At 41.9% G+C, this 15,916-nt stretch overlaps 3 protein-coding genes across 3 annotated transcripts in view; 1 reads left to right on the top strand and 2 right to left on the bottom strand.

The window, feature by feature from the left end:
• rasal2 (RAS protein activator like 2) overlaps window positions 1-2,875 on the bottom strand; it is a 53,835-nt gene extending 50,960 nt beyond the window's left edge. The window contains 1 exon segment of the mRNA XM_030775284.1: window positions 2,820-2,875. Coding sequence (XP_030631144.1) covers window positions 2,820-2,862 — 43 coding nt within the window. The 5' untranslated portion in view covers window positions 2,863-2,875.
• Window positions 2,876-5,802: 2,927 nt separating this feature from the next.
• ankrd45 (ankyrin repeat domain 45) lies at window positions 5,803-6,814 on the bottom strand. The gene is made up of 4 exons (XM_030773551.1): window positions 6,580-6,814; window positions 6,231-6,398; window positions 6,050-6,144; window positions 5,803-5,949 (listed from the first exon to the last, which is right to left on the bottom strand). The coding sequence occupies exons 1-4, from the start codon at window positions 6,812-6,814 to the stop codon at window positions 5,803-5,805; spliced, it is 645 nt and encodes a 214-aa protein (XP_030629411.1).
• A 1,332-nt stretch (window positions 6,815-8,146) lies between these two features.
• Window positions 8,147-15,469, top strand: klhl20 (kelch-like family member 20). Its single transcript, XM_030773801.1, has 13 exons — window positions 8,147-8,226; window positions 8,955-9,019; window positions 9,827-10,193; window positions 10,422-10,628; window positions 11,919-12,077; window positions 12,419-12,513; window positions 12,633-12,748; window positions 13,162-13,345; window positions 13,625-13,768; window positions 13,910-14,043; window positions 14,519-14,727; window positions 14,874-14,980; window positions 15,079-15,469. Exons 2-13 carry the CDS (start codon window positions 8,997-8,999, stop codon window positions 15,161-15,163), a joined length of 1,830 nt encoding a protein of 609 aa, XP_030629661.1. The 5' UTR covers window positions 8,147-8,226; window positions 8,955-8,996; the 3' UTR covers window positions 15,164-15,469.
• The last annotated feature ends 447 nt before the right edge of the window (window positions 15,470-15,916 follow it).

Here is a 15,916-nt window from a genome sequence, read left to right as displayed (position 1 = left end):
TTGGTTTTACACGGATGACGGATTAACAAACGCAAGGTAAAAGGTAAAATTTCCCCAAATATAAAAGCGCAGACTTCCCCTTTATTGTTTTGCCCTCACTGAATAGACCAGTCTAATACCATCTCTTTCTGAGCTCTAGAAGCTATTGCGTAGGCAGAGACTTTTTTCAATAGCCCAATTTGACATCATCATCGCCAGCAAAGATAGAAAACATGAACCAAACCTGTTTTCGGGCGATGGGAGAGTATCCTTGAGTAATCAAAAACAAAGACCCATTTGTGTAGTGCAAACAATGCAGATTACATAAGATGATAAAAATACCCAGCTATCTGCTGGAGGACTTTAATATAGCTTACTACAACAACAGCTCTGTACATAGCTAAAATCAAATTTCCCTAAGATATGAAAAACAAACAAATAAGAAACCAAAAAACTACTAATAAAAAGGACAAGTTTTCCCTAAGATAATATTTCACATACAGAACACACTAAGCATCTTCCACTATAGATTTCCTATTATGACAAACATACATGTGCTTCTTGGCTGCAGTTTGTTTATCGCCAATAAATCGTCTGAATAAACATGGCTTGGGCAGATGACAAGAAGGAGGAGAAGCAAAAGTAAGCCTGAAACTGCTTATGACTCGTTCAGTCTCGGTGTAGCGCCAGTTTCAATTTGGGTTGCTCAAGAAACAGCAAAATTACATTTCGAATGAAAAGCAGATTCTGAACAACAGAGTATTTTGTGGAGGGGCAGACTGCAAGGCATCTATGTAAGGAAGAAACTTGAAGCGACAGTATTATCTGACAATGTGTTAGGTTGGCCAAGAAATACACTGAGCCCTACTAAAAATGGACTTCTTTTTTTTTTTTTTTTCCTCCTAGCTCTTTGTGAGCCATTGTGTGTTTGTGTGGTGTGTGTTTTTAAGCAATGAAATACTACATTAAAAGGGGTCCAAGGAAGCTAAGGTTGTGATGAAGAGTTAAGAGAGGTTGGAAGGTACCAGATGTTCTGTGTGTTAGTTAGCAATATCATAAAGTACAAGGTTTGACCTTCTGTTCTCTGGAAAATGAGGAGAAGCTACCATGACAACAGCTCCTGCTAGCATTGCTATAGAATCCAGCTTAGGTTCAAACCCACGATCCCATGGTTACAGATGCCTCATTCGAATGTAGAAAAAAAAAACCATTGGCTTCACATGAAAATGGGTGACAGCTTTCTTCTAAGCCTTTAGATAGAGGGAATTTCAGTTGTTTTGCTTGGTTTTCTACATTATTATTTTGCCAGTACATTAAACAGACAGAGAAAATATTCATATGGTAAAAAATACAAGTCTTTTTTTTTTTTGAGAGAGGGAGAGAGAGAGGGAGAAATAAAGAGTTTGAAATACCCTGTGTACACACTATGACATGGCTCACGCTCCCAAATCATGCAGCTGTCTTTATGATCACATCAGTTGTGTGAATATTACTAAACAATTCACACTCTGCTGAGCTGTAGGCTATCCAAATGACATCATCCCAGCTTCCAGTGGGGCTTTCCCACTGGAATTTGCATCATCCATAATCGTCATGGCGACTGAATGTTCAGGCACATATTAAAACTTTCTCTTAATGTATCTTAAGTTGTTTAAAAAAAATCAACTCTATCTCCATTACTGAACAAGGTGAAGTATTTGAGAAAAAGTGAGTACTTCATGACTGACTGATCCAACTCACGTCACATGGCAAATACTAAAGTAAATGCGTGATTCAGTTGGTCACCAAACAGTGCGTCACTGAGGGCTTTGACAAGTCCTACGAATAAGTCACCAGTAGCAATACACAAGTCTCTTCTATACACCCTCAATTTAAAGAGATCAGAAAAAATAGACAACTGCTGTTTCGTTTTAAAAACTTCCATTAAAAAAAAAATCATTTCTTTTTTCTGTGTTCAGCCTTGTTCAAGAATGTCATCAACTGTCAATTCATTGATGCAAATTGTGGGCTGAGCCACAGGTAAACCTCCAGTGCCTCTAGTTTAAACTGCTGGTAATAAATGGTGCTACCATGACAACGTGCTGCTGAACTGAACTACATTTAAAAAGAACCGTAAAATCGGCCAGGGTGTTCGTCAATACCCTGGGCAGTTCTACCGTAACTCTAACTGATTCATATACTCAGCTGTGGCGGATCTGTTTGACAGAGGATGACTGAACCACTCGTCAAGTATTGCAGATGGGAATGACACTGTGTTTGGTGGTGCTCTCTAAATAATGCTAAGGGGATTTAAAGTTAATCTGATCATTCACACCCAATCGTGGTTATTAACAGAAATGAAAAATACACCGTGACACACCCTCTCTAGGTCAAGCTATAGCATGATTCTATCGCTTAAGTATCTGACTGTTTGAGTAAAAGACAAGAGATGGATTTTTGCTTTTGTTGTGAACATGTTCATGTAACTGGTCGTGTTTAACACAGTGGCCTCAAAAACAACCTGTCTTGTCAGTACAAACAGAATTTCGGATGTGAAGAAAACATCGTGGCGAACCCACCATGTGACAAGTTGTCTAAGCTTATTATTAGAGCTGCGGTCGGACACTGTATGGCCTGTGTCCTATTGATGGCAAGAGAATTAGAAGAGAGCAGCGACACATATTTGCCATTACCTCATATTCGCACTTCATTTCATATACCGCATTGAAAGGGTGACAAAGATATGGCATCTGCGTTCCAGATAGTTCAGTGTAGTTTAGAGTGTGTATAAAATGGATTTGAAAACAGAGATGTCTGTCAGTATGTAAAACAAGAGAGAAAATTTACTAAACATATCTTACCATGAACGCGCACCCATCCTTGTTGCTGGCAAAAAGAGTCCATTAAGATACCGTCAACCACTGGGTCCACAGAAATCATTCCTCCCTGAATTGAGTCCACGTCGCCAGCCATTGAATCAGTCTCCATGCCGGATACACCTCCACGGTAAAGTCCAGGTACTGATAGTGAGTCCATCCCTGGGAAGTTCGATGTTATTTATCGGTAAAAGGCGACAGATTTCTACGACGAAACTCCAGCTACTTGCATTGGTTGGTTTATTCCTTTGTCGAGCTGGCTATGAGTTTGTATTTTCTGATTGAGGGGTGAGCTGGCTATGACTTCAGTGTCCTAATGCAGACCTCTATGGGTTTCCCATCCTCTTCGTCTTTGTTTAACAGTGAGTCAGAGTAAGAAAACTGGCAAACCTCGTGCTCAGAAACACCCTACATTCGAACTCTACCGTTAAATATAGTCACCTAAATAAGTTATTTGAAAAAGATTAATTAACACGGAATCGACTTGTGTCGGTTTTCTCTTCCTTTACATCCAATGTTAAGCGAGTACACGTTAAGTTCTTTTAGTCTAACGTTCGACTAGTAGCGAAAAACACCAGTTTTTAGTCTTATGTTCACATGGAGGAGAGAAACACCAGTTTTTGGTGTTAGACCTGAACGGCTGTTGTGAGTACTACGCTAGCTAACGTTCACTAATGCCAGTAGCAGCAAATAACCAATAAAAGGATGAAAACGTCGTTCTTCCCTCCCGAAAACCGATGAGAGAAGTTTGCCTCTTCGTCAAGAGTTCCCAGAACAATGTCAATTCATTGATAATTCTTCCTTGGAGCACGTATTTGCGTTGCCTGAATCTCACGAGGTTGAGAGTATCCTCCTTCCCCGAAGGGGTCAGTTAGCCCCTTTCACATTTAAAAATCCAGACCCCCTTTCCCATTTCAATCACATGCCAGTGTCAGCCCCTGGTGCTATAGGGATTCAGGGAAAACCAGAGGATATCCGAGAGCCTCGATCAGCAGTAGCCCTAGTGTCTCATTGCAAGACGAAGTTAAGTACAAAGTGCGCTGGATCAAAGTGTATATCAGCCCAGAGCTAATGAGAGGCATTAAGAAGTCGACTTCTTCCCAAATAACCATTGACTTAAAGTAAAAACAAAAGTCCTTAAGTCGGTTAAATCTAGCTTGTCGCTTATGGAGCACTTGGGACACCTGCCGGTTTCAGTCGAGTAGATATTTTTCCAAAAATTGCTGTAGGCGTATTGTCTAGAGCCGGCTTAATCAGTCCGGCCCGGAGGCTATCACACTCAAATTGGAATTATAAAACAGTTGGTTCCGGTCGAGTAATTTGATTGAACACAACGCATTCCGTGAGCGTTGAAATGTACACAATATACAATATAAACAAATATATACGCAGCACCAGGGCACTTCACCATATTTACCACACCGATTTACGACATCATGAATTTCTTGCTGGCCACTCAAAGTCGATTAAATAAACGCAAATATGTAACTGTATAGGAGTGCCAAAACATTCTGGCCCATGAACAACTCATGGTTTTAAAATCTGGCCCATCTGATTTGTACATGTATAGCACTGATCTTGAGGAATGTAAATGAGCTTTGTCAAAGAAACAGAAAAGAGACCTTTTATACTTAATTCTTTGATACAGACGTTCTGTGATTATGAACTTGAAAGAAGTCTAGGTCCTTCTTGAGGTGAAGTGCTATCACCTGGAATGACACAGCCTACGAGCTTGAAAAACCAACAAGATTAACTCGAACATTCTACAGACGTTCCGTTCAGATAATTCGGACAAATATTTGCAAGCAAGCCCACATCAGTTTCCACAGGCACTACATTAAGCCATCAGTTGGCACGGATGGAGTAGGCGTAGTCATGACATGATGGTAAACATTTGGCTGAACACGTATAAGGATCAAAATATCTAGACAGTGATACTATTGGAATTTTTTAAAAGACTAACGTCAAGTATATAGATAAATTATCTTTAGGTTGAATAATCCTACTGTAGGATCCAGAGGATATCTAGAGTTATCTAAATAATCTATTTCTAGTTAAGCTTACAACCCACTAACGTTTCAATATCTCTTTTTTTGCCCTCCCAAAAATTTTACACAATTGGTGTATAAGGTGATACACCAATAAGGTCTATGAGTTGATGCTTTATGCGTTCATGATTGTGTCACCATTTTCTCGTTGGTAATACGTGTCTAATCTTATTTAGTGCACAAGACGTGTACACGATCTGAAGAACTCTTAAAATGAAGAAAATACGAGAAACATTCCTAAATTATACACAGATATCACTGACGCGGAGACTCCTTTATTACATTACAATAACATTTTCAGTTCACAGTGACATGTTGAGAGGAATTATACATTGCAGGCTTTAGAATAGATTTTACGTGCTCTCTGTCTCCCCCTTGTGTTCGAAAACCTAAAACGAAAACCTCTAATTGTATACAACCAATGTTTATATCCCCCCATTGATTCATTTACCACTCCATTCTGACATAGTTTAAGTCTTTGAGGTTATTTGGAGATCTTTTCTAAAAGCACATAATTAGGTAAATACGTAAAAATGCACTACTACTTATGTTATGATAAAGATAAATCAGAAAAGAGAGAGGTGTAATATTGTCCAGTTTTGCTAGGTCCCAACATTGATCTCATCTTGTAAGCAGCATTGTGTCTAGTTTTGTGTAAAATGTCAAGTGAAAAGAAAAAAGGAGAATTAAATTAAATGAAACATTTGTAATCTTCTGCTTTTCCTCTCATCCTCAATTCTTGCTTGACTTGGTTGTATCTTCAGCTGTGAAGAGAAATGTTTCTATGTAAGTCAGTAGCTTTGCACAAGAGAACAGACCCATAGTAAAATATAAAGGGAGATAATTTAACCCCCTTCCCCAAATACAGACACACACACACACACACACAGACACACACACACACACACAAAATGGTAGAATCACTCACACAGAGGATTAAGCCTCTCTAGTATAGGGGCAACCAGATCCACAAGCTGTTTTCTCTGTTCACTGAAGTCTTCGGCTGTTGGGTTTTTGACACTCTGAAGCCAATCTGACTTTGCCGAGAGGGCGTTTGTGCATATGTTCTAAAAAAAATGTTCAGGCTCGTCAAATGAGAATGACAGCTCAGTAAATGCACTTTTAAAGAGAAACTGTGTCAAGTGATGACAAATAGTTAGTCTCTACCTTCTCATCTTTTGTAAGCTTTCCTTGAATTTTCCCCGGATCAGTTAAAGCGTCTTTGAAATGTCCAATACAGGCCTGTAAACTCTGTTTAGCCTCTGAAAAAAAAAGAAGCGAGAACATACAATAGCGCTCACATAAATATGGATTTACACAGACTGCATTCACAGAAGTATTCTCTTACCAATCCAAGCAAGATATTCTGCGCAATCCAATTTCGAGTAGCGAATCGCTACATCAGCCGCGCGTTCCCCCCTGAAGTTAACGGCTTGCAAATTGGCATTGAGCTCCACCAGTGTTTTCAGGGTGTCCAGCTGGCCCCACATGGCGGCGCAGTGCAGTGGGGTATAGCCTGCGGCATGTATACATTTCCCTGATTATTTATTTAAAATGTTTAAGAAGAATGCTGGTATAAAAAGAAAAAGAGGGCGTTTAAATGACGTTTATATATTGAATCGTTGGAAAGAGTTTAAAACCCACAGGTCGCAGCAGGTTTGTATGTGATCCAGAAAGAACTTAGATATAAGAATTACCCCTTGCTGTGATCGAGTTCACTTGACCCCCATTTTTCACAAGTTCCTGTATAATGCAACTTCTTCCAAGCATACACGCAAAGAATAAGGCATTCCTTCCAACATCATCCGTTTCCCCAAACATATCCGGAGATTCTTCGCCAGAGATCCCTTCATTGTTAAATACACTCTGGAGACCCTCAACATCGCCTGCCAACGTACTGTTAAAAACAGTTATTGCGACAGACGATTGCATTTTTAAAATGCCTGTCTTGTTTTGTTGTTGCCTTTGGCGTCCATAGTAACCAGTCGCGTGCGAGGTTGGAAAAAAGGTCTTTGGGCTGTCCGCTATATTTAATAACAGCCGTTATGTACTTAGACACAGTGAATTTGGTTAGCCGTTTCTTTAAAGTGTAGCCAAGTGTTTTTGCGATTGTGTTTTCATGCACAGAATGAACCGAGCATACTATGTTTTAGGCTCATATATTGTTTTCAGTTATATATGAAACTATTTGAACTCTTTCCCCTAAACAGGACCACTTTCTTATTTTAAAATAAAAGTAGCAAGTTTTCACATGAAATCCTCTGTGTGTCCTCACAACAGAAGTCATACTACTGACTACTGTGTGCCAGTTAAAATACATATACATAAACACACACACACACACACACACACACACACACACACACACACACACATATGTTGTTCATTTACAAACTGGTGAAATGTTGACAGCAGCTGAATGAGTATATGGGAGCATGCCATCATCAGCAGAAGTTGCCTCTGGGAGGTTTTTTTTGATCAGTTGTAATAGGCTGGCATGCATTATGAGTAACAGCTGAAGAGTGGATCTAAATCTTGCCAGCAGCTGTAAAATACACTGATAATGATATTGGGCTCTAAATAAATATTATTATTGTTATTATTATTATTATTATTATTATTATTATTATTATTATTATTATAAGCCTTTCCAGTTAGTTGATGTCATACATTCCTAGCAAACAGACATGTAACTGGTTCGATAATTTGTATGTCAGACCTACACATAAGCACCACAATGGTCACTGACATTATGAAAATTCCTCTTAACTAACCAACTCTTTTCTTGAATTTTCTAGCGAGTCAGAGCTTCTGTGTAGTCAATAAAATAGAAGCTATATGTGTCAGTAATGCATGTAGCAGAATGACACTGCGATGATCGACTGACATTATCAATGCAGATTAGGGGATGTTTCTTGGTTTTTACTGTCATTGGCTGTATGTTGATAACCTACTGATTTTGTTAGCAGTGTAAACAACATCCTTGTAAAACTTATAAAGAGCTTATTGCATAAAATGAGTGAATATATTTTTGTATAACTAAGAGCTGTAGCCTGCAGAATCCTCTCATATGCGGAACATTGTTCAACACACTCATTTGTCCACTTCTACTTTTTTCCCTTTATTTCTAAAATGATTTTTGTCGTCTCTGACGAACTTTTCTTTTGAAGACTACAGAAGTCCTTTACTCTGACATCCGAGAACCGGATGTATTAGAAGAGCTCAGCGTTCAGCCTGCTAATGTTGTCAAATGGCGTAAGGTAACATTTGCAGCACTAGTCTTACATTCCCCCTCCTTCGACGATTTAAACGCTGCCTTTGAATCACTCTAATGGACATCTAAGGTGAGAAAGTACTATCTATGTGTACACATTTAATCATTCAAATAAGTCTCTGACGACGCCCCGGACTGTATCAACAGATAAAGAGACGCTGAAGTTAGCTAATTGCTAATTCTGTTAGTTTGACCGAACATTGCTACCACGGGCTTAGTTAAATAGCTAGGTGAGAACTTGAATATCTAGTGTCTGCCCATTAACAATGGGCCTTCGGCATTGATATTTGAATATAAGCCTGACATCTGTTGTTTTAAATCGCGACATGCAGCAAATTATGGGCCTGGAAGTTCTTGTAGGGAAGGGAAAGATTCGCTAGCTATCGTGAATTCTGTACGAGGGTGATAACATCGGCTTGGTATGTTACCTGTTCAGGTTGCACACTTCAGCCTCATCCATCAGCCAGACATAAACTGATTAGAGTTCCGACTTTAGCATTCATCCAAATTATTGAGCCCATTTTCGGAAACACTTAGTCAGTTGTGCGTTTTGAAGATCTGAGTAACTAGTCCGTCAATCTGACATCACCACTGCAGCAGTAGATTTTCAGCCCATGTTGTTGATAACTGTTTGTTTATGTTCGTAAACTGTGTTTTATTTATATGTTTAATTTGAAATGGTAAATAAAGCCTGCCTAAAAACCTACTGAATATATGTTTCCCTCCTCTTGAACATATTACAGTGGGGCTGGAATGAGAGCGTTTTCACAGTCGATACAAACCTTATCTCATTCACAGGATAACCACCAAGTGAGCGACACAGGGCTGTTTTTACTGTGCATGGACGGAAAGCCAATGCGCAGGTATGCAAATTGATGTAATGTAACGACGCCATGGAATTATGATTGTTTCAAATAACAGACTCTTAAACGTTTTAACAAAATGCGTTGATTGTACTTTCAGTAGCAGTACACGTAAGCTTGGTGATGGTTCTGTATTTGATTTGGAATTAGTTAAACTTAAAATGATCCACTGAGGACTCACGTTTTTGCTTGTGCTAGGGTGTTTGCGTAACCTCATGGTTTTTCCTATTGGAGCCTTATCCCTGCTGAGGACATGTTTACATTCTGCATCATACTGAACATAACAATAATTTGCCCTGAGCAAAACAGACAGCTGGAGATAATGAGTTGTTGGGACCATAAGCCCAGCTGGCACAGGGCTTGTCTTTGCTCTCCAGTGGACATTTGCGTAGGACTCAACTCTTTTTCTGTCCAGTTCGATCTTTGTCACAGTGTATATTTTGTGTCAACAGAACACACCTTAAGTAAACTACCCCGATTGATTATGGGACTTTGATCTTGTCTTCTGGATATTAACACTGAATTCATGTTAGATGCTTCATAGGTGTGGCCTAACCATCTCTTGTTTTCCTGAAGAAGAAGAGTATGTTTTTGACTATTGGTAAAGGCGATCATGACTAGAGCATTTTATTTTAGCAGTACATTTGATCATTCAAGTGTGGTTTGGGCTTTCATATCAACTCTGACGCTGATTTCCTCAAGTCATCATGATTGTTACGTCTCCCTTCAAAATATGAAATAAAGTCGTATTCTAACCGCATCTAGTGATATACCTGCGCATAATGTTGACTCTCATGTCGTACCCAGGGGTACCAGCGTTCGCCCAGATACCACCGGAATGGATATTACCAGCCGTTGCACCCTGGGTGACCCCAACAAACTCCCCGAGGGGGTGCCCCAGCCGGCGCGGATGCCCTACGTCTCCGACAAGCACCCTCGCCAGACTCTGGAGGTGATCAACCTACTGCGCAAGCACCGGGAGCTTTGCGACGTGGTCCTGGTGGTTGGAGCCAAGAAGATCTACGCCCACCGGGTCATCCTGTCCGCCTGCAGCCCCTACTTCAGGGCCATGTTCACCGGCGAGCTGGCGGAGAGCAGGCAGACGGAAGTGGTCATTCGCGACATTGACGAACGAGCCATGGAGCTGCTCATTGATTTCGCCTACACTTCACAGGTGGGACTCTGGCTGGTGAAATGTGATTTGTTTGATAAATTACTGCTTTGAGGGTAGATTTTTTTGGAGTGATGATGCGGCCACGCTGTGCACATTACTGATGACCGTACCCGGGTGCCCACAGGGTCGTCACATGTAGCATCTCCCATGTGAAACAGTTTGTTTGATTGTTTTTTGTTTTGTTTTAATATATCGGGGGTAACGTTAGGTTGCTTTTTGCACTGGCAGGTGACTGTGGAGGAGGGGAATGTGCAGACGTTGCTGCCTGCCGCCTGCTTGCTGCAGTTAGCAGAGATCCAGGAGGCCTGCTGCGAGTTTCTCAAACGGCAGCTGGATCCGTCTAACTGCCTGGGGATCCGTGCCTTCGCGGACACGCACTCCTGCAGAGAACTACTGCGCATCGCGGACAAATTTACTCAGCACAACTTTCAGGAGGTAATGGCTTATTATTATTATCTCTCTTTTTTTCTTCCTATCACTGCATGTCATATCGCCCACTCCTCCTCCATTCTGATTGGTCTGTTGTTTTCTGAACTCAGCCTCTCCCCTCTCGTCGTTTGCAGTTCCGTAATCCCTTTTGCGCTTTTTTTTCTGTCTGATTGGCTTCTCCTTCGTTGTTAATGATAACAAAGACTCCTTTAAAGTCATGTAATCATTGACGGTCTTTCGTTGTAATAGTGCGGTGGTTAGCAGACTGCGGTCTGGGAGGTTTGTTTGATCAGTTGTAACGGGCTGACATGCAGTATGAGTAATAGCTGAGGAGTGGATTCCCCCCCCCCCCCCCCCCCCCCCGAGTCTAATTTTAACCCCTCTCCCCAGCCTTGAAGTCGATCCTCAGACTGCACCGAGTGTGTCCGTCTCCCTTCTACCCAGTTTAGTGTTTCCCCTATGGGGCTGCTCGCCCTTATTATTTTTACCCTGCGCGAAGAATGTATAGACTCCCAGTAACAGGAGTCGAGTTTATTTTGCCAAGTTTACCTCTCTCTCTCTCTCTCTCTCTCTCTCTCTCTCTCTCTCTCTCTCTCTCTCTCTCTCTCTCTCTCTCTGTCCCTCCCGCATTGTGAATGAGTTTGGAGGTAGCACTGTTTACATCTGGATTTTTCCATTATGTGATAGAGGGACTCCACCTAAAAGCTGTTTCAGCTTCAGCGCTTTTCATCGCAGTACAATTAATGTAACACAAAGAATTTATTGTGCGCGTTCCCAGGGGAGTGTTTTTATACTTCTCATTTTTTTTTCCCAACACGAGTGTAGAATCAGTTGATTGTATTTCATTAAATTGAGCGAATGTGTGTAGAAGCATTTAGAGAGCAAAACGCAGTCTATTCTGTGAAATGTACATTGGGGTTAACTAACTGTTACATTTTGCTTAGGCACTCCATTTTAGATAATAAAGTCTTCATTTCTGACTCAGCAGTGTTTAGCTCTGAATCGTGTTTTTGTTTTCAGGTTGTTTGGAATTTAATTGTCTACTCCAACCAGACAGGACCTGGACATGTTATGGTTGATTTATGTAGCTTCTCTGATACTGGGTTGAAAAGGAATATCCTACAGGCCTATCTAAATTTCTACTTTGCTTTGTTTTTTTGGGGTGGGGTGGGCGGTAGCTTAAGTGGATGAGAGTTTACTGGTCTGTTTGTTTCATCAGCATTGAGGTGGAAAATGAAATGTTTTCCTGTGGAAAATAAGTGTTGCCACCTGCTGACTGTCTTTTTTTTCCCTCAGGTGATGGAAAGTGAAGAGTTTATGTTGCTACCTGCCAACCAACTGATAGACATCATTTCCAGTGATGAGCTGAATGTTCGTAGTGAGGAGCAGGTGTTTAATGCAGTCATGGCCTGGGTTAAATACAGCATCCAGGAACGCAGGCCTCAGCTCCCACAGGTCAGATAAACAACAACAATAATAACAACAACAACAAACATGCTATTCCTTTGGCTATAGTTACATTGTGCCTGTATATATGCGAGTACACATATGTGTGTCATAGTTGTTATGGTTGTAAGCAAGTGATTGTTATAGATAAAAAAAAATAGTGTTGACAAGTGAAAATGAAATCTAATCTAAGTCAGCAACATGTTATTTACCATTTGTGAAACCTTTGACCTAGACATTAGAACTATTCTTTTTGGCTTTCTTTAAACCTAGCGCCTTTATGGATTTACACCATCTAAATGATTAGTTTTATTAATAGTCCTCATGATCGGTTGTCTCCATGGCAACAGGTTCTCCAACACGTACGCCTTCCTCTCCTAAGTCCAAAGTTCCTGGTGGGGACAGTGGGCTCTGATCCTCTGATTAAAAGTGATGAGGAGTGCAGGTGAGGATGTCTTAAAAACAAAAACAATGTCTAATAAACAATAAGCATTTGTGACAGGAACCTGTCCGTGGTCGGCGGTTGATGGTAGAGTTCAATATCTTTTTATGTGCTCTTTGCAGAGACCTGGTAGATGAGGCAAAGAACTATCTCCTGCTGCCACAAGAGCGCCCCCTAATGCAAGGACCACGTACACGGCCTCGAAAACCCATTCGCTGCGGAGAGGTGCTCTTCGCAGGTTTGTGTGTAAAGACACATTGCTCTGATCTTATGGCAGTTTTAAATATTTTTTTATCAGTTGCTCCATAGTTGCCAGTCCTGCTATCTTGCTATATAAAAAATTGTCTGCCTTGTTAAAATATAGTTCTGAGTTGGTGCATTTGTGCTCGAATAAATGTTGTGATGTAAAGTTTAAACTTAGTTTGATTCACAAATGTAGGCTTTTAAGAAGAAAGTTGAAATCGGTTATCTCTGTATGGCTTGGTTCAGTTCTGCTGTCTCGTTCCCGTCAGAGTTCACTGTAAAAAGAACCAGGAAGCCATCTGTTCACACAGACTGGATAATATGTGCGACTCAGTGACGGCCAACCCGTTCAGATCTCCCATATGTAAATATAACCAGATCAGTTTAAGCCTATTGTTTGCCTCTCAGTGGGCGGATGGTGCAGCGGAGACGCCATCTCCAGCGTGGAGCGGTACGACCCGCAGACAAACGAGTGGAGGATGGTCGCTTCCATGAGCAAACGGCGATGCGGCGTCGGCGTCAGCGTCCTCGATGACCTCTTATACGCCGTGGGCGGCCACGACGGGTCGTCATATCTAAACAGCGTGGAAAGGTCAGCACCTTGCGGGTTTTCTCTCTTTGCGAACGGATTTGTTTTGGACGCAGATAGATAGAAATTCCGTTTTTACATAACTCATTTGTGAAACCGCCCATACATCCTCCCAAAACCTGATAGATTTGAATGCGCAGCGGCGGACTGGGACAAATTTGTATCCTAAATATCTGATGGGTCAGGTGTGGTGCAGGAGGGTTTTTTTTTTCCTGTCCTTTCATATCGGCCTTCTGTCTTGAACAAAATGAGCTTAGGACTCCCTCTTCTGGCCGTTCGTAGGTATGATCCAAAGACCAACCAGTGGAGCAGTGATGTGGCTCCCACCAGTACCTGTAGGACCAGTGTCGGTGTCGCTGTGCTGGGCGGATACCTGTATGCCGTGGGGGGTCAGGATGGAGTCTCCTGTCTTAACATAGTGGAGAGGTGGGTGGATTTGTGGACGTGGACTTGAAGAAGGTGATAAGCTGTTTGATGACGGCGCTTGAGTATAGATGTACTCCGCTGTGCTTGTTGCGTACAAACACGCCGTGTTTATCGCTGATATAACTGTGCACGCTGTCACAGATACGACCCTAAGGAGAACAAATGGACGCGTGTGGCCTCCATGAGCACCAGGCGTTTGGGCGTGGCTGTGGCTGTGCTGGGAGGATTTCTCTACGCAGTGGGAGGATCAGACGGCACATCCCCTCTTAACACAGGTACTGCTCACGTGTGGTATTGTCTTATGTTGTGCCTTTCAGTTCTACACGCTTCTGCTTACGTACATGATGTAGGATATATGTACTGTTTTTCTCTCTCCCTCTCTGTGTCTGTCCATGTGTCGGTATGTCTATCTACCCGTCTTGTCTATCTATAGATAGGCAGGCATAGATGCATAAGTAGATAGGTCCATGGAGAGATGAAGAGAGAATTATTCTGTGTAATGTTTATTCGATGTGCGGGGTGCTTCACAGAGAGAGTGAGAAACTGTGTAAGCACGACGTCTTAGACAACCAGTGAAAGCATGTGCTATCCTCTTGCCGCTGAAGTGTAAAACATCGCGCCAATGCAATTCACGCTGTGTAAAGCGTAGAGTTTGCGTGTTTACTCTGACGTGCTGTCAGGCGTTTTAGTTAGCACTTCTGAAAGCCAGAGACACTTCGTCTGACCGCGCTGCTCTCTCGTTCCCCTCAGTGGAACGGTATAACCCTCAGGAGAATCGCTGGCACACGGTGGCACCCATGGGCACGCGGCGGAAACACTTGGGTTGCGCCGTGTACCAGGACATGATTTACTCAGTGGGAGGTCGAGATGACACCACAGAACTGAGCAGCGCTGAACGATACAACCCCAGAACCAATCAGTGGTCACCCGTCGTCGCCATGACGTCCAGACGGAGTGGGGTGAGTTTTCATTTTTACATTCGATATTTTGATGTTAAAGCAGGTAAATATAACTTACAGTAACAGTTTACAAAAATCAATATCAGTAATAATAATAATAATAATAATAATAATAATAATAATAAACTCTGCAACTCATGCGTCAGGTTGGTTTGGCAGTAGTGAATGGCCAGTTGATGGCTGTAGGAGGCTTTGACGGCACAACATATCTGAAAACAATAGAAGTCTATGACCCTGATGCTAATACGTGGAGGTAAGTCCTCGGCGACATTACAACTTCGAAAGGTAAATCTGAACTTTATTAAACTGCTCTGATCTGAACGGATAACTCACTCGCTTTGTCTCGGGCAGGCTCTACGGTGGAATGAACTACCGAAGGTTAGGGGGCGGGGTCGGCGTGATCAAAATGACTCACTGTGAATCCCATATATGGTAGCGCCATCTCCTGTCCCCGCCCACAGATGCCTCACCATAGCTTGTGCCTCCCATAGAGACATTGTGCATCTTGCAAGAGAGAGAGAGGAAACTAAAAAAAAAGACTGTGTAAGACTGTACTGCATCTCTCTAGCCACTTGAGATGCCAAGCCAAGGATTAATAATCTGCCGTAGTTATCTTCATGAAAGCTGCTTTGAGAAGGCTCAGACCAGCAGGCCCACAGTCTGTCTCTTCTTGTCTTGGACCACACTCCATTAGACTTACCCTCAGCCAAAGGCCACGCTCAAGCCGGCAGAGAATGGGGGGGGGGAAAAACAAACAAACAAACAAGAAAAACAAAAACCTTCGCTATCACTACGGCAAGCTCTGCTTAACCCTTCCTTTAACGAAACACAAAAAGCAAGGCAAGGCCACACTAAAGCGGGCTTAAGAGACTTTTATTGAAGGACCATAAACCACCAGGCGTTTGTTTGGACTCTGAATCGGAGGCGACTCCTTGCGATGATGAATGCTGGGACGTGGCAATTTAGCGTCATTCAGATGGACAGAAGTTTGTTTGACACATGTTTTTGACTCTTATTTTTTTTTTGGATTGGATGCACTGTGACTTGAGTATTTTTTTTTTTTCCCCTCTTTTTTGAGTTGTACACTGAGCTGTTTTTTTTTTTTTCCTTCTTCTTTTTTTTCCCCCCTTCAGATGTAAAGTGCACGTTTATCTTATGACACAGTTCTTTTTGTGGTGCTCACAGAATT

This window comes from Chanos chanos, chromosome 5, assembly GCF_902362185.1.
Source record: "Chanos chanos chromosome 5, fChaCha1.1, whole genome shotgun sequence".
Taxonomy (NCBI): domain Eukaryota; kingdom Metazoa; phylum Chordata; class Actinopteri; order Gonorynchiformes; family Chanidae; genus Chanos; species Chanos chanos.
This window is presented reverse-complemented; position numbering and strand designations above follow the sequence as displayed.